At 38.6% G+C, this 26,541-nt stretch overlaps 1 protein-coding gene and 1 long non-coding RNA gene across 3 annotated transcripts in view; one reads left to right on the forward strand and one right to left on the reverse strand.

Annotated features, from left to right (window-relative positions):
* LOC140727825 (uncharacterized) overlaps positions 1-4,143 on the reverse strand; it is a 56,045-nt gene extending 51,902 nt beyond the window's left edge. The window contains exons 1-2 of the long non-coding RNA XR_012098946.1: positions 3,979-4,143; positions 399-564 (exon numbers count right to left, since the gene is read on the reverse strand). This is a non-coding gene — a long non-coding RNA (uncharacterized lncRNA). The remainder of the gene's footprint in view (positions 1-398; positions 565-3,978) is intronic.
* Positions 3,527-25,585, forward strand: slc51a (solute carrier family 51 member A). Of its 2 annotated transcripts, none has more exons than XM_073045617.1 (8): positions 3,527-3,954; positions 7,041-7,195; positions 9,080-9,153; positions 10,429-10,587; positions 12,410-12,521; positions 13,403-13,549; positions 22,178-22,283; positions 24,571-25,585. In XM_073045617.1, the coding sequence occupies exons 1-8, from the start codon at positions 3,879-3,881 to the stop codon at positions 24,603-24,605; spliced, it is 864 nt and encodes a 287-aa protein (XP_072901718.1). In that variant the 5' UTR covers positions 3,527-3,878; the 3' UTR covers positions 24,606-25,585. The 2 variants fall into 2 exon arrangements, with proteins under 2 accessions (XP_072901718.1, XP_072901717.1); XM_073045616.1 differs by having other exon boundaries at positions 3,529-3,954; positions 23,891-25,585.
* The last annotated feature ends 956 nt before the right edge of the window (positions 25,586-26,541 follow it).

A 26,541-nucleotide genomic window follows, 5' to 3' on the forward strand; every position in this document is an offset into this window, starting at 1 on the left:
ATAGGCCAATTAAAATTTTTCCCTGTGGATGATGCCTACTCAATCAGCTACTTATAATTATTTTATTAAGTAAATAATCTTGTTTAAGTCCATAAGACGTAGGAGCAGAATTAGGCCATTTGGCCCATCGAATCTGCTCCACCATTCAATCATGGCTGATCCTTTCTTCCCCTCCTCAGCTGCTCTCCCCGGCCTTCTCCCCGTAACCTTTGATGCCATGTATAATCAAAAACCTATCAATCTCTGCCTGAAATACACCCAGTGACCTGTCCCCCACAGCTGCCTGTGGTAACAAATTCCACAAATTCACCATCACAAAGTCACAAGTTTCTCGCTCTTAAATGTAATTTATATGACAACTTCAACTCAGAAGGAAAACAGAACTAATCACTACTCACCTTTTGGCTGTCTGCGATGTTACATTTGTAATTGTTCCCTCTTTTTCTTTGAAATTCTGGACGCCACTGTTACTCGTAGCAAGTGAAGGTCCAAAGCCTGGACAATGTGTGACCTTTCAGATAACGCCAAGTTCTCCCAGGTCCCTTCTTTCTCCTCTACCTGCTCCTGTTTTTCAATAGAAAATATATTTACTTCTTTAGCTGTTTGCCCTTGTCTGACTACGGGTAAATCTTTCAATCTAATTTCCCAAGCCACTTTAATCAGTCTGGCTCTTGCACCCAAATAACTCGATCTTCCTGATGTTTTGCATTTGCTTTGAGACTGATATTGTCTTCCTCAAAAGGAAGAGAAATAATCAGCACATTCTTATACCTTTTGCTTGGAAAATGTATTAACTTCTAACTTAACCCTGCATCTTTCCAATATGCAAGATTCAATCCAATATGCTGAGGTTTTCCAGAACCTTTCTGTGTGTGTATATTTACACACGTACAGATGACCACATGATCGGATGTTATCAAATGCTCACCTGTGGAAGGTTGGGAATACTGATGTTCTCATGTGAAGTTTGTATTGATGTTTGTGTTGTGGAACTCAGTATTTGAATCATTTCTACCTTGTGTTTCATATAACCAGTTGCTGCTTTTTTTTTAGCACCTAGATAATGTCTAATAAGCAGATAGACTAATAAGCAGCTTTAATATCCTAGGTGTCAACATCTCAGAGGACCTAGCCTAGGTCCAACACAAAGAAGGCTCTGCTTTGTTTGGAGTTGGGGAGATTTGGTATGTCACCAAAGACTCTTGCAAATTTCTGGAGATATATGATGGGGAACTTTCAGGCTTCACCGCAGCCCTGTACGAAAGCTCCAATGACCAGAGCTACAGAGGGATGCAGACTCAGCCGGCAATATCACTGGCACAACCCCAACCCCCATCATTGAGGACATCTTCAAGAGGTAGTGCCTCAAGAAGGTGGTATCCGTCACTAAGGGTCCTTACTGTCTGGGATTTACCCTTTTCTCATCATTCCCATCAGGGAGGAGGTACAGAAGACCCACACTCAATGATTTAGAAACAGCAGCTTATAAAACAGTGATGATAAACCTGATTCTAATTCTAAGAACGGCTGCATGATGGATGGCTTCCAGCTTGTGCCACATGATGCTCCCTGCTTCTTCCTAAACTAAAGCATTGAGCATTACTCTTCCCGGGTTGTACAGGACTGAATGTCCTGTCTACCTTAGCTGCCACCTCCATGGAAGTCAAAATCAGACATACCAAACCAAACCTAAAGCTTTCTGTGCCTAACAGGCCAAAGTGCTTTTTTACCTTTCTCAGATTTTACAACGCATAAATATTCCAATGTTACTGTACCTTGATAGGTCTTTAATTACAACCATGTAATTACTTACGGTTCCTCCCATAACTTATAGATTTCTGTCACATCTAATAGCTGCAGGTTGAAATATTATCTCACCCGCTGAACTACAACTCATGTAATGTATATCTGCAGCTTTTGGCAGAGCTATGAAGTTAATGATTCTATGACATACTTTCCGAGCTGATTTCCCCAAGTACCATTTCTTTCTTCTGTTCTCTCTCTGCAACATACAAAACTTGTGCATTTGTAAACTGAGTCCAGAGTATCATTGGGCTAGGAAAACAACTCCATTCTTTACAAATAAGATGTGAGTAATCCAGGGGCTTTGACATACAACCCGCAGGATGTGTGTGAGGCCTGTTTGTACTTTAGCTGACATTTTCTTCCTTTTCCTGGGAATAAAAGTGCTGCCGCCCTCAAAGCCTCCTGTGTATCCACTGGGTGCAGGCTTGCACCAATGCTATTACTTTAAGTTTTGTTTCCAAACTGACTTCAGTAACTGAGCAGCTGTCTGGAGTTCTCCCTGTGTTCCTTTGATCTGAAACAAGGAACCCATGCAGAGTGAACTCATTTGGTTTTCGGTCAAAAGGCTGAACCCTTGGGGCCTACTTTCTCCTTCTTTTGAAATTTCTCCACGTAGCCAAGCAGTTTTCGTAGAACCCAGAGGCAGGATGTTGTTCTGAACAGTGAGAAGCTGACTCCTTAAAAACTTTTAATATCTTCTTCGATCCTCATCTCTTATCAAGCTCTGTCCCCTACTCCTCCATACAGGTGATGACCCCCACATTACAGCATTTCAGAGAATGTAAATTCACAAATGACTACCAAAAAACCCAAGATACAGGATAAAAATTCCTCTCACAAAATGTGTTTCAATTTTTATTTTACTTTCAGCTTGCATTACTTGTACAGATTATATAGCCTTATGGAATATCACAATACAGACATTTTTATTAGGAATGTTCCCTCCTCTGTGTATCATACAGTGCCTCCAAGAAGTATTAACCACCCTTAGAAGTTTTTGTGTTTTACATTAAATCAAAGTGAATTTACCAGCAGTTCGATCTTCCAGATACAGGTGTATTTTACTACAATCAATTGACTACACACAGGTGATCTCCATTTATCTAATTATGTGACTTCCAAAACCAATTGGCTGCACCAGTGATGATTTGGTGTGTCATATTAAAGGGGTGAAAATTTATGCAATCAATTATTCTACATTTTATATCTGTAATTAATTTAGATCTGCTTTCACTTTGGCATTAAAGAGTCTTTTTTTGTTGATCAGTATCAAAAAAATTAAACCCACTGTGATTCAATGTTGTAAAACAATCAAATATGAAGTGGGGGGAGGGGTGAATACTGTTGTCTTACACTGGCAATCTTTCCTGTTTCTTCTCGCTCCTGAGGTATGGTTTGGGACTGGAAAGATAGTGTCACATCTTTTGTCTCCACAGAACCTTTCATCGCGTAGCTGGAGTCAAAATGAGGAAGGGGGTAATGGACAAGTGGAACCAGGTTTTGAAGGGTGGTGGGAATGAACAAAGGGAGATGGACGGTTGAATGTGTGTGGGAGGATAGCCCCGGGGAAGCGGCTAACGTGGAATCGGAAATGTTAATATTCATACCATTTGATTTTTGGTTACCCAAGGGGAATATGAAATGTTGTTCATCCAATTTGCATTTGGTAGTGGGAAGGACACTTGAAATGAGCATTCAAAACTCACGTTAATTTCGAGTTCGCTGCAAGCGCCTGGCAGGTTTGAAGTCGAACAATGCTCTCGGGGCCATTGCCCTCTGATTACCTGAACTTCTGAGATGTCGAAGGCGTCTTTGATTTCTACCTTTTACCTACTGGGCTATTTCAGTTTAAGGAGGGGTTGTATAATAGACCTCTGATTGCTTTACAACTTTAGAAGCTGATGCTTATCTGCAAAAGAACGTAGACGCCTAGTACTGTAATCGAAAATGACTCAAGCCAACCAGCTCCGTGCATCTGGAGTCAGGCAGGCGGGGAGAGCGGCCAGGGGGCAGGGGATACTGATCCCGGGAAACTCGGCAGCAAGTCCAGTCGCCGTCTGTATGCCGGAGAGATGACCGACTCACGGAACGTGAGCCTGGAGTTCTACTGCGGCTCCAACCCTCCCAAAGCCGCAGAAATTTTACGGAGTGAGTATGCAAACTGAACGTTACCTGGCGGCGTTGGCTCTCCGCTTCACCCTTCAGCACCGCGAATATGGCACCCGAACTGTCGCGGCGACAATTTGTGGGCTTCGGTCTACAGAGACGGCAGAGTGACTCCAGCAGCACAGAGCCCGGTTCGGGGCTGAGGTACGAGCCGGCTCAGCCTCTTCCCTGCCCCGGTACACGGGCATGGGCGGCGGCTGATGCGGAGACGGGGTTTCGAAGATCCCACACTCAACCCAGGCAGGAGTGCTCCAACCCTCCCTAAATAAATCCTGCGGTTCTTGTGATAAAATATAGAAAACAGCTCTTTCTTGGAGTTTATTGGGCGGGTCGCACAGTAACAATGCCCATAGTTTTAGTTCTCGAAGCATTCATTAATCTTTTTTTAAATTTTAAACTCCAAATTTATTCCAAATAGCCTTATTACTATCCCCATATTTTACAGTACGCCAAGAGTTAACTAAACTCTTTTGTCAATTCCGTAACTTATTTGCAACGTTTCTCCTGCTGATGTCATCAAAAACCAAGGATAGGCGTTATTGTTGTGGTTAACACCAAACTCTCGTTACTGTAGCCGGACAACCAAGTGTGTCTTTATCCTTTATAGCTATGCTGCATATGGAGTCAGAATGCTTGCACATTTTGTGCTCTAGTTTCAAAATATCTTTCTCAAAGTGTGGTTGAACTGGTTGATTTGTGAACAAGAAAGTGATGTTAAAATTCGTCATACGCTTCGAAAAAGTATTGCTTCTAGGGAGGATCCCCAAAATAGCAAAGAGCTGGATAAGACAGAAAAGCCAGTGCTTTTGAAGCCACCCCACTGGCTGTCAGTCTTGAAAATCCAGCTATTAAAGAACCAGCAAGCATGGAAAACGGATGGTGGAAGTATATTTTGTAAGTTATTTGCAAATAAGTGCTTCAGTGCAGGTTGGATCTGCTTTTCCCCCCCAATCTCACGATTCTGTGTCGTGCAGATCGTCTCAGATGTGTAAATGCTCTCGATGTTTTATAAAATAAATCTATTTTGGCAAATAAATAAACGCATTTCAACCACACTCTGACCTTGCTGTTGCATTGTTAATATGAACGTTACTACCAGTTATTGGGAAAAGACAGCTGATAAAATGAGTTCGGCCTTACGAGAGGAATAACAGACTTGAGTGGTATGTGTGAGATCACAATCAGTGAATGATTTAGATGGAGTGCAGTGTTTATTATTCGGTCGTTACCGTGTAGAATATTATTTCTTTGTACTTGGGAATAAAGCCACACAAAACGCTCGAAAATGAAGTATCCGAGCACACCGACGTTAACAGACTACGTCATCTGTTATCCAGGAAATTGTGGCCGTCACTTTTCTGTGCAGTGGAAGCTCGATCTGGACAGTTTCCAAGGACAATCTGGCTCTGTATAAGCGGTGTAGGATGTTCATGAGAAAATGGGGGGGGGGGGGGGGGAGGCAAAAACGCAGTACAGTATGTACTGTAAAACTATGGAAATCCCCTGACTTCCCAAATAGCCAGTCCACCCTGATCATTCATTTCCCCACCTCAGACCATGCCTCTCTTTTTACAATTATTGCTGTTCCAGAAGATTAAAACTGATAGTTACTAAATATACCTGTGCTGATTCTCAGACCTGTTCGTTTGAAATTCTGGCTGGCATTTACAACCTGAAGCATAAACAATGATGGAGCATGTGGAAGGATCTCCATACTGGTGAACGCAAAGTGACAAGTCATTTCTACAAGTGGTTATATACTTGTCTTTCATATCACTTATGAGGTTTCTCATTTGTTTGCCATAATTTCCTTTAATACTCAAGATATTATGGTATTTATTGATATTATTCCATTTCTAATCATTGGTACTATTCATGTTTAACATTCATGTAATTGCATCATATTTGGAATATGGTTTATTCCTCTGAAGTGCTTGACATTGAGAAAAAACCCAAAATCATATGTTGTGGATCATTCAGGATTTCTTTAAATTCAAATGGACCATTAATTCCTTTGAACTCATGTCATCACCTCGAGAAGCATGAAGTTGATTTTCAGAGTTTAGTTGGCTGAGTGAAATGAGTATTTAGATTATTTTCCAGATTTCTATTCTTTAACCCCACTGTCCTTATTTAGTATTGCAGATTTTTCCCTCACACAAATAATTGTTAGAATGTTGGACGCTCTTTCAGAAACTATAGTGGATGATGCGCTTAACTTTAAAAAAATGAAATGGAAAGCTAGAAAAAAAAATTGCAAAATAGAATTCCAGGAAAACTGAGCCAGCACTGACATAATAATCTGATAGGGCCCCTTGTATGGTGTAAAACTATGAATACTTGATTAACCTAAAAATATGCACTGTATCATAATTCCTTTCAGTTATAGCCAAACTTGTTTTTCTTAAGAGAAAATGATTAATTTCAGAAGTTATTTTGCTCAATTAGCCCAGGACAGTATTTATGCAGCCCTATCTGCATGTCATTCCCCCCCCCAAAAAAAACTTCTTGCCTGTCATTTACTTGTTGGGGGGAAAAGTTGAGAGAAATATTTTGGGACACTAGTGGTCTAAACTGTCAATCCAGTGAAACTAAATCTGTGCAATCTAGTCAGTAGCATTTGGGGATTCATTTGTAAAGTTTTGTATTTCTCCTCTGTCTCCTTGAAATGGATGCTGTAAATTCCAGTTTTCTGCAGACTTTTTAGGAAATAAATCAATGTAGAAATAATAGTTTCATTTAAGATGACTCCTGGGGAAGGATGTCAGGTAATTACAGAATCAGCTTTAGAAATATACCATGTGTGTAATTAACTTTAATTACTCATAGGCGATGGAGGAAATTAACTGATTCCAGTTCCTAATCAGTGTGCTGTTTTTCATAAGAGGCTTTACATTTTAGTGATAATATTAATCTCTGAAGCATGACCACCCACCGCACTTCAACAGCAGTTTAGGCAAGACTTTGCATCTACTCAGCATAAGAATAAATGTGTGAATTTGAGATTGTAAATGGCTTGTGAATGGAGACCGCTCATTTCAAGTAGTGAATGCTTTCTCACCCCACAGATCTGAATTCGCCTGCCATCATTTTGTACAGTGTTCTCACTCTAATGGCTGTAATTGCAAATCTTGTGTATTGCGAGGAAGTTGTGTATCTGCTGAGAAAAGTCCCATCTTCAGACAGGAGAGCAACTATAATATGGGTCAGCGGGGCTGCGCCGGTAAGTGCTGTTAGAACATCCAGCTGGGAAATTTTCCAGAAAATGCTTTCAATTCATCATTCATTTTCAAATATCATCTTTCGTTGCTTTAACATAATTCATCCAAAGTTTTTCAAAGTGAGAAAACTTCCTTATAAATTGTGTGAGTGCAAGTAAGGGACATGCTGGAGGCCAGGATAGGGTGCATCTGGCAACTTGCTCTACCCCTGAATGTCCCTGAGCCCAAAGGCAATGCTTGAATCTGGTGCTGAGGGTGTGGACACAAAGCTTATCTGCCCCTCTATCCCTATGCCATCCATAGCTGGTGTGTGTAGGGCTTCCATCCATCTGACTGGGTTAGATTCAGCCATCCTTTTTATTTCCTTTATTTCATGTAATAGTTTTAACAAATGTGCTTTTAAGTCCACATTTTTTTAAACTATGGTGCTTGTGCTGGTGGTGGGTTAGACGGTTCTAGGGTAGTACAGTACAGAAAAAGATCCTTTGGCCCATCAGATCAATGCTAACCATCAGTTCCCCATCTGTACTAATCCGATTTATCGGTACTGTATGCCTTGGCTATATCAATAATGATTTGGACCAATGTGTCTGTGCAAAATTCCTCCCTTTCATCTCCAACCTCCTATGTCCAACTCCTTTATAGCACAGTGTTAAAACATTTACATTAAGCAGACTGATGTATATAAATTGAGTGTCTTAAATATTTGCATTTAGTTTTCCTTCATTTAATTTGAGAACTTTGTCATATCATGGTTATCCCCAAGAGTGACCAAAGTTGCTCTTTAGATTATGTAATCCCCTGGGTCGCCTCAGGCTCGCTCAGCTCGTTCTCGTCTAGGGGGAGCAGCCTTCAGCCCCGCCAAACTGGGTAATCAGCTTGTGTGGATGCTGTGTGATGTCCCTGCCTCGCCCAAAAACAGACAGGACACCATATGCGATTAAATGATTACAGTTTATGAAGATTACTATAACTGATTAATAACCATACAGTATATATGAAGGAAACGAAAATAAAGAAAAGGCGCCAAACTTATCAAAGTCCAAACCACTTTGTGCACAACCGTTGGAGCTCAATTACTGAAGTCTTCTGGCCACCATTCGATCCCCTCCGAACTCCTGGACTCACAGCTCAGGACCATCCGAAGTTGTCAACCAAGCACATCTATCTTCGTCTCCTCTCCTCGGGGTACCTCCTGGCCTTAGACCCCTGCTTGGGGTCTGTTCCTCGCCCAGTTTACAGCATCACGTCCTCTCTCTCTCACCCTCGTGCCAATCTCCCCAAAAGCCCATCAACAATAGCTTACAGATTCAGAAGAAAGAACAACATTAATCCCAATTGGTTTACAAAGGAATACAATTCTCGTTATCAGTAAATTTTAACCCAAACAAGCTTCCAGCACTCTCTCGCAACAAAGAAACATTCCTACTTTTAACAAAACAAAGAAGCCATTTTGATTAACATACGCAGTAACAAAGAAAAAGAAACCCCCCTTTACAATTAGATTGCAAGCATATCTATATTCTAAATATGATCAAAATGTATACATTTTATAAAAATGGAAGTAGACATAATCTATAGAGCACCACACACCTACCTGCTCTCTCATTCAATAACCTTCTGTCTTGTTCAATATACCAGAGTTCCTCGAGCCTGCTCTCTCATTCCATAATCTGTCGAGCCCCAAGCGCCTGCTGCTCATTATTTAATATATAAGTAACTGACCCCAGTCAATGAGGCTTGCATTTCATTTTATTTTACTCTCTGCATGTATCAATTTAAAAAAATGTAATTTTACACCGGTTATTTTGAAATCTTTAAAAAAAAGAATTAAATGTTAATTTTTTGTATATTTAAACATAGTTTTTTAAAAACTTTTGTTTTAGGTGATAGCGTCCGCATCTTGTATTGGCATGTGGATTCCTTTGGCATCAATGATCACAGATTTGACAATAGCAGTGTATGTATTTCTTTTGAGGTTTTTATTAATTTATCCCATTTTAACTTTAAGAAGTTGTTTAATTTAAACCCTGGAATACATTAAATTTTAATATTCTTTGGGAAGCATCATCAAAATTATATTCCATTTATCAAACAAGATAAAGAGTTCTTCAATTAGAGGTCCTGTTTTTGTACAGAAATATACTTCCATGTTTCCTTGGAGTTTCCAATAAGTATGTTTAGCTGCAGGGCAAAAAAAAGAATTCAAGATGACGGCTATCAGTAAATGTCGAACAATTTTCCTTGACATGATGCAGGGTAAAAATGGGAATGGAAATAATGCAATTCCTTTTCAGGCTTCTGTTTTCATTTTGAGAAACTGCATAATAGTTTATTTCATTGAATGATACAGGGTCTAAATTGATGGCATTAAATCCCAAAATAGGTAATTTCACAACTGTGAGGTCAGTGCTTAGAATGAATGAAGGTTGAAGGTAATTTTATTTTCCTGAATCCCCATCTAATGGCAGACTTTTAGACCTGAAACAAACCCTCAAGTGTCAGAATCAATGTCAATCTCTAATGTTTACAATAGAATATTTAATTCAGTTTTCAAATTATCTTGGCCTTCTGCCAGTGAAGCAGACAATTGTTCTCAGATATAAGATAACTTCTGTTGTGTGATAGCAGCAACTATATGCTTGATAGTGAGTCCGGAATGCACATCATTCCAACTTCCTCTGTTGCTTTCCCAAGGCAGTGTTTAGTTTCTGCTTACCATGACCTGACTGTAGAATGAAGGAGGTTGACAGCTCAAGGTTGTGAAAGTGTAGAATCACCTTATGTGCACTCATTGTTATGTTCACCAAATGATTTTGCTTCAAAAGGACGATTTATGCCTGTCTTGAAAACAGTCTGCATTCCTACTGAAGCATTTCTCCTCTCAATCGATATTAGAACTAGTGTCACCATACAACTTAAGAAGATAAACCTTCCAATTTGTTCAGTCTCCTATATAACTGCTCACAAGAAACCAGATGTTTGAAGCTTTGCAAAATTAGCTTCCAAGTTTTCTTTGAATTGTCATGGTTACATGACAGATTCTGACTTCAGAATTATTTTGTGTGGAGAAATGCCTAACGAAATTTGTAAAATTCTTTGGAAATTTAAGACTGTTAAATGAAATACACTGCAATGTTCTTGATTGTGTAGCAACTATATAGTTGCAAGGTGATTTAAATGAAAGAACATTTTTGAGGAGTAACCGTCTGGGTTTATTTTGTTATGTGGATAGATACTTCGCATTTGTCATCCATAAGTTCCATCGGATGATGATAGAAGAATTTGGGGGTGACGAAGCGTTCCTGAAACATTTTGAAAATACTCCTGTGAAGATTAGTACAGGACCTTTGTGTTGCTGCTGCCTATGTTTGCCTTTTGGAAGGATTTCAAGGTAAGTTTTTAGACTTCTTTGAGGATGATGTTCTTAGTCTGTTATTCCCTTCACAGAAACACACCATATATTCTGAGTTACTGAAGCCAAAACTTATAAGGCTGAGCTGCAGATACTAGTTTATCTTGGTTTGGAAACTGGGCAGTGATGAGCCAATCTATAGCTGGGGAAGTGATGGCGCCCTCGTGTTAGACTGTTCGAGGTAACTTTTTTAAATTCTTCTCATATTTGTATATCTGTGCACTTGTAGTGCTAATATCCTTTGGGATCAATAAAGTATCTATCTACCTATTTATCTATCTATAATACACCCCATAATGATGGAATTAGATTAGCATTCCACCATGGTGGGCTGGTTGGTTCGGTTCTGCTTGAAATGTATTTATATGACATCAACTTAGTCCTTTCAACTTTGACCTCAATACATCTTTTTTAAAGAAAGAAAAAAAATGGGGGCATCCCGATAGCACAGTGCCATCCATAATGCTATTACAGCACCAGTGAGCCGGGTTCAATTCCACTACTGCCCATAAGAGGTTTGTATGTCCTCTTCGTGACCAATGGCTTTCCTCCAGGTGCTCTGGTTTCCTTCCACATTCCAAAGATGTGAGTTAGGTTAATTCTCACATGGGTGTATTTGGACAGCATTAGCTTGTTGGGTTGGAAGGGCCAGTTACAGTGCTGAATATCTAAATAACACATTAATTCAATATTGTCTTTTTCATCTGTAGAATAGAATAGGTCTGCTCCATTATTCGGTCAGATCATGGCCAATATTCATTACACGTTTTGAGATAATTCTGTCCCTCCCTGCTCTTGTTGGATATTCCATAACATTCTCACCTGACAGAGACACATCAAATTCAACTTTTTCTCTTGTAACTACAATTTTACTCGTATTACTATAAACATTTCTTGTAAGCACTTGGTTAACTTGAGGTAGAGCTCAGAAAGTTTAGATGGCATTTGACACAACTAAAGTGTTATTTGCTCAAGTAAGTTTAAATAATAAGATTTTCATCTCCTAGTTTTCATATGCAACAGATTTTCCAGGAGATAATTTTAATCTCAAAGCCCAAACTTCATATTTTCTCTAGTACAGAAATGTCAAAATTAATGTGTAAATATTGTACCAACTTTAATGAGCAAACACGAGGAAATCTGCAGATGCTGGAAATTCAAACAACAACACACACAAAATGCTGGTGGAACACAGCAGGCCAGGCAGCATCTATAAGGAGAAGCACTGTTGACATTTTGGGCCGAGACCCTTCGTCAGGACGAAGAGGCAGAAACGTCAACAGTGCTTCTCCTTATAGATGCTGCCTGGCCTGCTGTGTTCCACCAGCATTTTGTGTGTGTTGTACCAACTTTGATGTATTTTTTAAATAGTTTGATATTTCCAATACTTCTCAGATGTTTTGGAATATTTGTGAATGCTAGAGGCATCACAGACATCCACTTTCAGTGAGGGATTTGACGCCTGGTGTGGAGTCTCACCGGCTATCAAGACTTTTCCAGGGCACGGTGAGTCGTTCCAGGCAGGAGAGACCATATTTTGCACTTGGTTGCACCTGTGATCTGGTAGTGAGCCCTCCAGTGGAAGGCTGTGTCTGTGACTGCACTGCAAGAGGCAGCAGAGTGCAACACCAGGCAGCAGCTGACCCTGAGGCTAGCAAAAAACCTGTTCCACTAACAACATAAATATCCTCAGGCACTTCTCAGTATTTCTCAATGTTAACCTCTAAGTGGAAGCACAAGTTAATGTTTTATTTTTTTTCTGATTTTTGGATGTGGACATAAGACTTTTTTTTGTTCTTAGGCGCCTGATGTTCCTGCTGAAATTGGGAACATTTCAGCTGGCTTTCTTGCGTCCAGTTCTGATGGTCTTCACGTTGGTCCTTTGGGTGAATGGGACCTTTAGTCTTGATGATGTAAGCAATAGTTGTATTATTCAAGTAATATCTAGTTTACAAAGCAATTATTAATTTTTGACATATTTCAAGCACCGGGTTGGGAATTACCTTCTCTATCTGGTCTGTTGATTAAGTAACACAATTTATGAAGTTTCCCAAGTTAATCCCAAAATTATTTCTTAAAATTTAATGTAGTTTGTGAATTGTACCATTCAGTGAGAATAAACATATTAAAGGTGATCTGAGTTAGAAAACATGTTTACTTGGTATTTGGTTGATATGTGAGTTAGAATGTTGTCTTGTGACTACCAGCTATGTGTGTATGTATTCGCACACACACACAATAAAAATATACCCAAAGGAATAAATACTTAGTAACACTACATTCATAGTGTCATTCATTCAGTACTGACAGCACATATTTGTTACATAGCTCAATTACTACACACGTGGCCTTGTGGTGTCATACACCCTTTCATTGACCAAATCAGCTCTGCATGAAGTGGTGTGGTAGGTTATTTCAGAAGGTAGTTAAGAATTATCCTGATTGCAACTCGTCTTGAGTTGTAGCAAGTTATAGCCAAGTTATAGTTATAGCCACTTGTACAAAAGGTAAAAGTAAACCAAATGGGTTTCACAAAAAAATCTTAATAGTTAACATCACCATTACTGAAATTAATTAAATTTATCATTCTGAATGTTGTTAACTAATCTGAATTTAAATTTTGCAGCTGCCTTGATGGATTTAAATTCAGTCTCCAATTCATTTATCAAGGTCCTTTTAACCCTTTAACTTTGGTTAAATTCTAAGTAAAAGCTATTTAATTTATTGTTTAGAGCTAAGAATAGTTGGAAATATTTTTACTGAGCTTAATAGTGTATATCTTGTTATTTTCTAGCTTACACCTAGCGGACCTGCGATTTGGATTAACACTTCCCTTGGCATTTCCACAATATTTGCATTGTGGCCAATTGGAATAATTTTCAATAAAGTCAAAGGTGAACTTAAAAATCAGAAGATAATCCCTAAATTCACCCTTTATCAGGTATGAATGGACTCTGGAGTTTTGAAGTAGTCATGTCATATTTGCTTTGCATTATTTAAAAAAAAACACAAATGTCAGTGAGCATAAAATATGTGGGATAGTTAGGAAAGAAAGTCAAAGAATACCAATATTTTAATATCTTAAACAAAATAAGTTTGCCAAATTGATGCCTTTTTATTTCACTTCAGTGGAAATGAAAGTGATTCTTCTGAGCTGATATTATTGACTGTGTGATTTTACTGGGTTGGCATAACAAAGGGTTACCAATTGCTGTTTAAACCAAGAGGCAATTTCACTTGTGGTTATATAGGCTAATGAGTATGTTCTAAAGGAGAAAATAGTACTCTGTTGGGCAGTTATCAGTATTATTACAAATTGGTTGTTTTTTAAGTAATCATAAGTTGTTGACCTGAGTGCGTACTAGAATTATTCACATTAATGTTGAGGAATATCGTACACTTCCCTATTCTTTTTCACAATTTGAGTTTCTTTTGTTACTTTGATGAAATTGCCAGTCCTAATTGGGGAACTGGAAGTAGAAGAAACATCATCTCTTCAAGTTTCCAGTAAGGCAGTCTAGGGCTATCTAGATGGCCATAAAATGCTCCTCCTTTGAAAATCAATACTAATGCGGTCTGTTGTTGTTTGCTGAAATTTCTGGGAATGTTTCCAGCTGGAGTCAGGAAGCCTACTCTTTCCCTAGCCATGACTATAGAACAAAGGCTGCCAAAAAGAATATATAGACAGGCAAGTTTTAAAATAAACTGAGAAATTATATTTTTAACATTGCTTTTAGAGATTTAAAAATTCAAAGATTCCCTCTAGATGAGGAACTCCCTTCTCATCTCAGTATAATGTTCAAAGTAAATTTATTATCAAAGTGTATCACCATATACAACTGTGATATTCATTTTCTTGTCAGTGATAATAAATCTGATACTGATTTTTGAGGAGAAAAGTATTGGTAAGATGGTGTTAAATGGTATCTTCCTTGACTCTGATTCTGTGCATATCATCTGTGAGTTGAAACAATCTGTCAATTTATATCTGATTTCATATCACCAAATGCTTGAAAAATTGGTAAAGCATTAATGAGGACAAATTAGTAATATTACAACTTGGATCACAAGGCAAATCGGCTGCATCGTTAAGCTGTCACATTGGGTTGTGCGTGCGCTGCTTGTTGATGCTGACGCTATCTGGGATTGAGCAAGATTCTTGTATCTGCATGACATTCTGAAAGACCTTGTAGAAATCGTCCTGCATTTATCAGTCAGTCTTGTCTCTGTTCATATGTTATCTGATTGGAACTGAGGCATCATCTAGTGCTAGTACCCTGTGTGCAGGCTCGGTACACTCCAGGGCACTTATTTTAAAAACTTCATCCTTAGCAGACACTAAACTCACTTGGACATAATGAATTTCATTTACAAATGGTTTGCGACTTTTTAAAAAAAAATTTAATTTTTTTATTTTTATTTTTTTATTAGTTTTTCAAAACATTTTACAAATTAAAAACCCCAAATCCCAATGAGGAACATTAATACAGTGCAAAATTAAGCATACAATAACAATATGCTACAAAGGAAGAGAATTTAACAAAAAAGCACCTAAATTAAAGACAAGTAAGCTTAGTGTCCTCCCCAAGCCCCACAACACAAGAAAAAAAACAACTCCAGACCGACCACAACACAGTATAAAGAGTATAGGTCAGGACAGTCAAACTCCCAGACTGTGAATACACTTAGCAACAGAGGATAATAATGCCTACTACCAGGAAAAAAAAGGAGCTGAAAGCAAGGGACCGAAAAGAAAAAAAAAGAAAAAAAAACCCTAGTCAAGAGGAAGGTTATGAAAGTACTCGATAAAAGGTCCACAGACCTTATGGAACTTTAGATCCGAATTAAGAACTGAATAATGAATTTTTTCGAGGTCCAAGCAGGCCATAATGTCGTTAAGCCATTGCGCATGAGTGGGCGGGGCAACATCTCTCCATCTAAGGAGGATCAAGCGTCCAGCCAGGAGAGAGGCAAAGGATAGTATTCGGCATTTGTCTGTCCCGCCCCAAAAATCAAACAGAGCAATTAAGGGGTTTGGTTCTAGGTGCTGATTCAGAATACCCGATAATGTAGTAAAGACATCTTTCCAGAATTTCTCCAAGCTAGGACAGAGCCAGTACATATGGATGAGAGAGGCCACGACCCTCTTGCATTTATCACAGAGCGGACTAATGCCAGGGTAGAATCGAGATAGTTTAGATTTAGACATATGGGCTCTATGAACAATCTTAAACTGTAAAAGGCAATGGCGAGCACAAAGAGAGGTTGAGTTAACCGATTTGAGAACTGAGTCCCAGCTCTCCTTGGATAAGGAGATATTTAAATCCTGCTCCCAGGCCATTTTAATTTTATCCACAGGGGCCCGTCGTAAGGCTGCTAGTTTATCTCGGATAATTGATATTAAACCTTTACCTAGTGGATTAATGGAAAGAAATAGGTCCATAGCATTTTTCGCAGGCATTTCAGGAAAGTTAGGAATTAAAGGAGCAATAAAGTGTCGGATTTGGAGATATCTGAAAAAGTGAGCGTTAGGCAGGTTGAACTTAACAGAGAGCTGCTGAAAAGAAGCGAAGCGATTATCAATGAAAAGATCTTCAAAATGTCTAATGCCCTTCCTATACCAAACATGGAATGCTGAATCGTATGTAGTAAGTAAAAAAAGGTGATTATGTGCGACAGGGCTAGAAACAGAAAACCCCTGGAAACCATAGCATTTCCTAAACTGAGCCCATATACGCAAAGTGTGTCTAACAAGAGGATTAGCTATTGATCTGGGCAGACTGCTAGGGAGTGCAGAGCCAAGAAGTGCAGATATAGATAATTCTTTAGTGGAGCTCAACTCCATTGCCACCCAGTTAGGGCACTCGGGTTGGCCGTGGAAGAAAGACCAGAAGGTAGCACAACGTATATTAGCTGCCCAATAATATAAGCGAAAGTTAGGTAAAGCCATGCCACCCTCTTTTTTAGATTTTTGGAGGTGGAATTTATTAATTCTAGAGCGCTTATTCTGCCACAGATATGACAAAGTAATAGAGTCTAAGGAATCAAAAAAAGATTTAGGAATAAAAATCGGGATAGATTGAAATAAGTATAAAAATTTGGGGAGAACATACATTTTAACAACATTAATACGACCTACCAAAGACATAGATAGAGGTGACCATTGTACCAGACTCTGTTTTATAGCATATGAAAGATTGACAAAGTTTTCACGAAAGAGATCTTTAAACTTTCTTGTGACTGTAATTCCAAGATAAGTAAATTGATTATGGACTACTTTAAAAGGGAGATCACGAAATATTAGTTCTTGTGCTTCTTTATTAATTGGGAAAAGTTCACTCTTATGTAAATTAAGTTTATAGCCAGAGATCTGGCTAAACTGGTCAAGAAGTGAAAACATTAGAGGTAAGGATGTAGACGGATTTGAGAGAAAGAGTAATAAGTCATCAGCATAGAGAGAAACTTTATGCTCAACACCCCCTCTCCAAATCCCGGTCAATTCAGGACAGTTTCGAAATGCTATCGCCAGAGGTTCTATAGCCAAATCAAAGAGAAAGGGACTTAAGGGGCATCCCTGACGGGTGCCACATTTGAGATTAAATACTTGGGATTTCTGAAAATTAGTTAAAACAGAAGCAGTAGGGCACAGGTACAGCAATTGGATCCAAGAGATGAAACTTTGGCCGGGGTCAAATTTTTCTAAGACTGCAAAAAGGTAGTTCCACTCTGTACGATCAAATGCTTTCTCCGCATCGAGGGAAATAACACATTCAGGAGTCCCAGTTGGAGCTGAGTATAAAATATTAAATAGACGCCGAATGTTAAAAAAAGGGAGACGGTTTTTAATAAAGCCTGTTTGGTCATCAGAGATAATGGAGGGATTAACGGTTTCTATTCTATGAGCCAACACTTTAGCTAAGATCTTTACATCAACATTGAGCAGAGAGATCGGCCTGTACGAGGAACACTCTGTTGGGTCTTTGCCCTTTTTTAAAAGAAGAATAATAGTTGCCTCATTGAAAGAGGGTGGCAATTTGCCATAATTAAATGAGTCAGATAATACTGAAAGTAACTGAGGAGAAAGAAGTGAAGAGAATGATTTATAAATTCTACAGGGAACCCATCAGGACCAGGAGATTTCCCTGAGGACAGTGCAGAAATTGCAAAAGATATTTCTTCTGATGATGTAGGCGCATTGAGTTTGGCTTTGAAATCAGATGAGAGTGAGGGGATATTCAGATTCTGTAAAAATTGTTCAACAGAGATATTGTCATTCAGAGATTCAGAGGAATAAAGCCGAGAATAAAAAATTTTAAATGCGTCATTAATTTCTAAATGATCCGATGTAAAGTCTCCGTTCTCCTTCCGGATCTTTGTAATATGTTGTTTGGCTTTGGAACGCCTCAGCTGATTGGCTAGAAATTTACCAGACTTATCCCCATGAATGTAAAAGCGACTCTTGCTTTCGAGAAGTTGGCGTTCGACAGGTTGAGTAGACAGAAGATTAAATTTAGTTTGGAGTTCAACACGCTTCTTGTATAGTTCAGGGTTCTTAGTTTGAGCATATAGTTGATCCAATTCTTTAATCTGGTTAATGAAGTCTAATCGATCTGCACAGGATCTTCTGTTGAGATTTGCTGTGTAAGAGATTATTTGACCCCTCAGATATGCTTTCATGGCATCCCAGACAATCTGGGATGGCACTTCAGGTGATGTGTTAGTGTTAAAATAAAAGGTTATCTGATCCTTAATAAATTTTACAAAATCATCATCCGATAATAAAGTTGAATCAAACCGCCAGTGTTTATTCCTCTGAGGGAGACCAGGAAAGTTCAGAGAGAGGGTAATTGGGGCATGGTCAGAAATCAGTATACTCTGATAGTCACAAGAGTGGGCAAATGGGATAAGTTGGTTATCGAGTAAGAAATAGTCAATTCTAGTGAAGGTATGGTGAACATGTGAGAAAAAAGAATAATCTCTCTCTGTAGGATGGAGGAAATGCCATATATCAGAGATACCAAAATTAGAGAGAAACGATTGGATAGCTAAGGCAGATTTAGTAGGTGATCTGGTAACAGGACGATCGATCCAGTTTAGGATCCAACCAACAGTTGAAATCACCACCCAGTATAAGAGAGTATGAGTTTAAGTCTGGTAGTGAGGAAAAAAACCGTTCAAAAAAGTTAACATCATCAAAGTTGGGGGCATACAGGTTTGCTAGTGCAACTTTAGTGTTATATAGTTTACCAGAAACAGATTTGCGACTTTTGAATCACGTGGGCTTCGTCCTGCTCATGACTTGTATATTTGTGCCCTAGACTCTTCTACAGTACTGTAATATAAAGAATAAATAGAGCAAAAAGAGGACAAATATAGTGAAGTGGTGTTCATCATTGGGCTGGCCCGTGGTCAAGTGGCATCAGCATTGAACTTTGAGATGGGTGGTCCTGAGTTCAAATCTGGCTGGGTCCCAAACAGGGCAGCAGCAGTACCTGCGCAGAAGGAAGGCCTGGCAATCTACTTTTGTATCTTGCCACGAGAACCCTGTGGACAACTACACTATCAATAGGGTCGCCATTTGCCAACTATGATTCAACAACAGTGTTCATGGGTTTATCGTCTAACCTGTCTAATTTTTCTAATGAGAAACTTGAAAGCAGGCCTATCGGAAGTTTTCAGGCTTCCCCAGTAATGGCAATGAGCTCTTGTGGCCTGCAACTCAAGGCAATCAAAGACAGAAGTAGAGAAGATGTTCTCCAGTCATATGAGCATTGCTGAGAGTAGAGTACTGTGACTACAGTTTTGATCTCCTTATTTAAAGAAGGATATAAATGCATTGGAAGCATTTACTGGTCTGACACCTGGAATGGCTGGTTTACCTTATTGGGAATGGTTGGATAGGCTTGGCTTGTATCTGGAGTTTGGATGACAATTGAGTTTGAGGTACCTTCACAGGGAGAATGTGGAAAGAGTGTCTGCTCTCGTAGGAGAATCTAGAACTAAGGAGCTCTGTTTCATTTTTTTTTTAAAACAAAAAAATAAATCACATATTTAAGATGGGATGATGCTTTGTTTTGTCTGAGATGACTTTGGAACCTTTCCTCTAAGGGCAGCAGAATCGGAATCTTTGCATATTTTAAGGCAGAGAAAGTTAGATTCTTGATAATAAAGGTTACCAGAGTAGGTTACAATGAAGCATTGAATTTACAATCAAATCAGGAAAGGAGTGGTTGAACAGGTTTCGCATTTATCCACTGATCAAGTTTGGGGCCAGCTTTTCTATGCTCACTTTACAGTTGCAATATTATCCCATTGCTTGCATATGTTAAACAGCACTTTCACTGCTTGTCTCAGCATGGATATTCGGGCTTCTGTAGGGACGATAAATTAAGTGGTTTATAAATGTATTGTTTTGATTTGTATTTTCTTATGTTACTTTGTTCTCTATGTCAAGGTTATCCGATAACATTTCAGTGAATCATTCCCGATGTTGCATTCTGGAGTGGTCGGGCAAAAACAAAATCATGCTTTCAAATGGAAAAGTGATGGTTTAAGCTTAGATGGTCACTTTTCAAGTGTTTTTCCTGTTTGTGCTTTGTTTGAGCACTCCTTCCATTAGAGAAGATCAAAGTTTGCCTAAAATGTTCTGGCATCCAGAGTAGAAATTATTAGGGTGTTTTCTATCAACAGCTGACGGCAATATCTCTCAATATGTTAAGCTTTGCCCAAAGAAGAAAAAATTCACTGTGACCATTCTGGGAGTATTCAACACGTGATATTATCAATGGAATTGGCTGGTGGTCTGGATTTTAAAAGGTGCAGTGTGGTTGACAATGGAATATGTAATAGCTTGGATACATTACAGCATTGAATATTTCAGCTTGTCTAACTTGGAGAACAGTCAAAACTTCCCCTCAATAAGGGGGTTGGGGGGGGTCTACCCATCGGTTTATCACTTGGATGTGAGCAAACTAGATGATTGAAAATCTGATGGCCATGATCTGCAGGTTCTAAAGCGTGGGAGGAGAGAAAGAAGTAGAGTTACAATGTGCATTAACAATATCAGAACCCAAGTGCAGAGGAGAAGACAGACTCTTGAGAGTTTATTCATAATTCCAGAAGATCATTGAGTGACACTGTGAAAAATGACATTCTGAAATCTAGCACTAATTGGACATCTGCTTGAATAATACAAGTAACATGGAATCCCCAGGCCTATCAAAATAAGCTTAAGCTGACAGAAAGCACAGGGAGACAGCATTACAAACAGAAAGACGCTCAAGAAAAACACAAACTCTAAACAATTAATGACGCTTATTAAACAACAATTAACCAACTCAGGTGCTCTTAAAAAATCTCAGAGCCCAATGCACAGGCCCAGGTGGCTCATTACAGTACCCTCCTCCCTATGGCCGGCACCTGACGGCCTAAGGAAACCTGAAATCTTGAGATCCAGAGAAGACTTGAGACCTGGGGAATTCGAGAGGGAGACCTGAGGAACTGGAGAGGGGCCTCGAGAGAGAGAGGCCTGGGAAATCTTGAGAGGCAGAGAGATTTGAAAACCTCCAGAGACAGGGAGACCTTGGGAGTCCTGGAGAAGACCATGGTGGCCTAAAGGTCCAAGGGAGACCTTGAGAGTCTTTAACAGTTAGACCCAGAAAAACCCTTGAGGCCTGGAAAACTGGAGTCCTTTAATATGAACCTCAAAACCTAGGGAAGGATCGTGCTCACAGCATTTTATTCTTCACTATTCTTCCAGAGGTAAATAGAATACAGAAGGCTATACTGTCAATTCTGCTGATTCAGACAGGATAGACAGGCTCTTCTTATCGCTGAGCTAGCTTCATTTGTTACATGAAAGTTCACTTTTTGCAGTCTGTACCATGAATTTCATCGAGTGATTAAACATAAATGTAAAAAACTCAGATCGTGGAGGTGAGAATAGATGGCATTCTCACCTAAAGCTGACTGATGCCAGAATACTGCTGTTCAGCCTCTAGATCCGTTACCTGGTGGGATCCTTCTGTCATGATGTGCACTAGCAATATTGGAACTCAGGTGTGGAGGAAAGACAAACTGCACTGATGAAAGGTTATTCCAAAAAGAATACTGAGTAGTAACATTCTCAAAACTAGGACCCTGTGATTAGCACTAATCGGGCTTCCACTTAGACATTCTGTGTTACTTGCATTGTTTATCAAAATAAATTTAGCAAGCTTAAACAGAAAGCTCCAGGAGCCTGAATGACAAAGAGCAGTTGTTCAAGAAAAATGCAAGGAACTCCAAATGATTAATGACTCTTATTAATAAAACAATTAATCAATTCAGGTGCTCTAAAAACCTCAGAGGCATGCATCCCAGCACCCTGCACAGAGCTGAAGAGCTATTTACAGTGTGAGTGAGAGAAAATATCATTTAATATTCAAGTAATATGACTGACTTATTAACTTCAGGGGTTGACCAATGTAAAAAAAATTATGAACTGTTATTTCCTTCTGAGTCTAATTCTTATCATTTGGTTATACTTGTTAATTTTAATTTTATGTGTATTTTTTTTCCCTCTCCACAGATTTCATTCATTCTTACTCAGCTCCAGTCTGCCATTCTCAACATAACGGCGTTGTCAGGAGGTTTGGCCTGCGCACCTCCATTTTCACCAACAGCCAGAGCGGCATGTACGTTGTTTATCCACTGTCGTAGATTTATTGTATAATAGCTGTAAATTTCTAAACCATGATACTCGATATGAATATCTGAATAATATGCTGCAAAATAGAAGAGTTGGCTTTACAACTCCAAGGATTTGCCATGTGTACTAAATGAACATATACCATGTTCCTTTTGAGTTAAATAACATTATTGATGGTGAAAACACTGAAGAACAGTATTTCTTTACTACCTGAACATAAACAGTATAGGCATTTAGCCCACATTGTTGTGCTGAACTTTTGACATACTCCAAAATCTATTTAAGATTGAAGGAAAAATCATGCAAGGTTACTTGCTACCAGCTGGATGAAATGCAGTGATTTTTTTTCTTTCTCTGTGTATTCCTATATTTATTTTTGAAAAAGTTCGGCTTTGTTAGAAGAAAAACCTATTTCTCAGAAATGGATGACATTTGCTAAGCTTCTGTTATTAGCCCAAGCCATTTACAGCTTTAGCCCAAGATGGGAATATAAAATGGTGAAAAAATTCTCCAACTAGCATTTGTAGAGAGCATGCTTGTGATAGAGACTCATGAAGTTATAAGTACCATAAATTCCGGACTACAGAGCGCACCTGATTAAAAGCCACAGGCTCTAATTTTAGAAAGAAAATCAATTTTGTACTTGTACAGGCCGCACCGGATTTTAAGCCGCAGGTGTCCCACGTTGTAATATGAGATATTTACACAGAAAGATATTACACGTGAGGATTTTTTAACTTTTAATTAAATCCGTATGGTAACATAAACAAATACATATTGCAAATGCTTTTTTTCGAACCGTGCCTGTAACACGGCTACTTTTAAATATACATACGTATCGGTAACACACAAATTACGTTGCGTATACTTTTTTACTGAACAGTGCACGAACAACATTCCAATATCTGCTAACGACTGGTAAAAAAATATATACTGCAGCCTACCAGGAAAAGTTATTGATCGCCTTTAACTTAAAAGCTGCATCATATGTTTGCAGCGTTCTCGCGCGGGTGTAATGCGCTCGCCCTCTCCTTTCCGTTTATCGCAAACCGGTATTTCCCATAAGACGCGGCGAAACCAGATGTGACGTCATAGCATTCCGGGATGTAGCACAGAAAACAAATATACTTAAAACACTTCTAACTTTAACTAGAAAATAATAACAAATGAATTACTAAGTGAAAATATTATAAACTAAATAACTGCCATAAAGGCAGCACAATGCTTTTCTTCGAGTGTTTTCCATGTTGATGAGGGTGAGTACAAATGACTGATTTACAATAATTTAATTGTGAAAGTGCGCTTGATTTATCGTACAATTTCATTGGACCTCTGTGAACTACTCATCAATTTTATTGGTGTACTGTTACGAGGCAAAATGTTTTTGGCGGCATGAAAAAAAACCATGCATTAGCCACACCGTAGTAAAGGCCGCAGTGTTCAAAGCATGGGAAAAAAGTAGCGGCTTATAATCCGGAATCTACGGTAAATATTTTTGCCTTGTTACTAGTAGCCTCTCTCTATCATTTAATTAGGAAATGTTATTAAATTACAAGTGTCTCAACTAACAAAATATACTTATGTCTTTTTCAGATATGAACCAGCAGCTTCTCATAATGGAGATGTTTATTATAACTATGCTATCACGCATTTACTACAGAAGAAGATACAATCCCCTAGAAATAGATGAAATGCAAAACTCAGTTAAAAACACAAATACCCTAAACCTTGTGAATTCTAGTAAGGCATAAAGCAAAATCTCAAGAGCATAAGGCAATAATCGAACATCGTTTACTAGATTTGTATTGAGGTATTGACAGTTCCCCACTCCTCTTTTGGGCATTCCAGTAGCACCAGTTTTTCAATAAAGATGTTTGATTAGATCCTGAGAGCTTTTACATTTGACTTAATTGATAGTTTTGTCATAAAGCAACTGTTTTCAATAATATGACAATAGTTTGACTATTTTCATCAGTGGGATGAAAGGGTGCTTGTATGTTGTCTACAAGTCTACTCACACAGCCCTGACAAACCAGATATCATGTCCACATCAGCCTCTGGTCAGGAAATTATGGGTGTACTGTGAATTATAGAGTAAATTTTAAATGAAATGAATGAAAAATATGAAAACTGCAATAGGCTTGTTTTAGTCCTTACCAATATTTTGCTGTTAATACCATTTCTTACCCTAAACTATTTTTTGGGGGAGTCAATCAACTTGTTCAAAATTTTATGCAGGGCTAAATAATTCTCCATATGCTTTCTCATTTAAGGGGGAGATCAGCATCTGAAGCTGAGGAAACTATGAATCTCTCTCACACTACAAATGAATAACTTAGAGGAATTACAACTTGTAAATTGCGGGACTGCTTTGTTGAACACCTCTGCTCCATCCATCAAAAGTCGAACTTCCCACTAGCCATATGTTTTAATTCTGATTCCCATTTTATTCTGACATGGTGGTCCATAGCCTCCTTTTGTGCCAAGTTGAGGCCACCCTCAGGTAGCAGGAGCAATGTCCTGTATTCCATCTGGATAGCCTCCAATATTCATGGTATGAATATTGATTTCTCTTTCCAGTTTAAAACAAAAATACCCTTTCTCTCTTTCTTCACCCCCCCCTCCCTTCTCCAACCCTTTACCTTTCCTACTCATATGGCTTCACCAACACTCTCTAGCTATCTTTTTCCTGCCTCACTACACCTTTGTATTCTGGCTTCTTTCCCCTTCCTGAAGAAGATTCTTGACCTGAAACGCCAACTGTTATTCATTTCCATAGATGCTGCCTGACCTGTTGTGTTTTGCCAGCATTCTGTGTGTGTTGCTGATGAAATCTTTGTTCATTCTGACTGAGTGCCATACTTAAGGTGAAAAGTGCCTTTCTCTTAACGTTACTAACAAACTACATCTATCTAATAAATTGTTTGATTTTTGTACCTAGCTTCCAAGAAAGTTACAAGAAGTTGAAATCCAGTACATCTTAAAACACTTCTGTGGCTTTTACTTTTTCATGGTTCTGCCCTGTAACTAGTAATATTTAATCAAACATGAAGAAATTGAAACATGTTTGCATACTTGTGTACTGTAATATCAAATTACATTTGGTAATATAATCAATTGTACATGAAAGAAAAAGCAAATAAATTGAAGATATTATCAGTTGATCAAATATCAGTTACTTCAATTACACTTAAACTACTTGTATACATTACTTGCCCTTTGTATTTGTAACTTTTGTGTCACATTAAACTTGTGCCTATAAATAAATTATAACCGCTATATTTTAAATTATTGTTGCCTGGTGAATAAAAACAACATATTGGTCATTGATGTGGTTGCATGCACCAATGCATTTGAGATTTAAAAAGAGGTAGTTTTGGGTGTCTTAAAGAACATTGAGGATAAGTTCCCAGGACCTGATGGGATATTCCCCAGGTTATTGAGAGAGGCAAGATACAATATTGCTGGGACCTTGACTGATATCTTTGTAGTCTAATCTAGTCATGGGCGATGTCTCAGAGAATGAGTGAGTACCTAATGGTATTCTATTATTCAAGAAGGGAAACGGGGATAATCCTGGAAATTACATCAGTGATAGGGAAATTACTGGAGAGGATTCTCAGGGATAGGATTTATGAGCAAGTAGAAGATTATGGGCTAATTAGAGACGTTCAGCATGGCTTTGTGTGGGGCATGTTGTGGCTTACCAACTTGAATTTTTTTTTTTTACAGAGATGAAGATAATTAATGAATGCAGGGCTGTAAATGTTGTCTACACAGATTTTTGTAAGGTAGTTCACAAGGTCCCTCATGGGAGGAGGTTTGTCTGGAAGATTAGCTGCATGGGATCCATGACGAATTGGATATATGGATTCAAAATTGGCTTGCCCATAGAATACTTATTCTGGCTGGATGTTTGATTAGTGGTGGTCCACTGGGATCCATACTTGGATCTATGCTGTGTGTGTGTGTGTATATATATATATATATATATATTTTTAAAATGTGTTTGCAGATAATATGAAGATTGGTAGTGTCGTGGATTATTGCTTTAAGTTCCTCGGTGTAAACCTCTCTGAAGATCTATCCTGGGCCTCAAGATATTGATGCAATTACAAAGAAGGCATGAATTGTTTTTTTATATATATATATATAGAAAACCAAATAATCTCTTTATTTATGTCAGCATTTACTCTGTAGTTCTAGCTTTAATCTAAAAAGCATTCAGTTGGATGAATCGGTGA

The sequence above is a fragment of the Hemitrygon akajei genome, chromosome 5, assembly GCF_048418815.1.
Source record: "Hemitrygon akajei chromosome 5, sHemAka1.3, whole genome shotgun sequence".
Taxonomy (NCBI): domain Eukaryota; kingdom Metazoa; phylum Chordata; class Chondrichthyes; order Myliobatiformes; family Dasyatidae; genus Hemitrygon; species Hemitrygon akajei.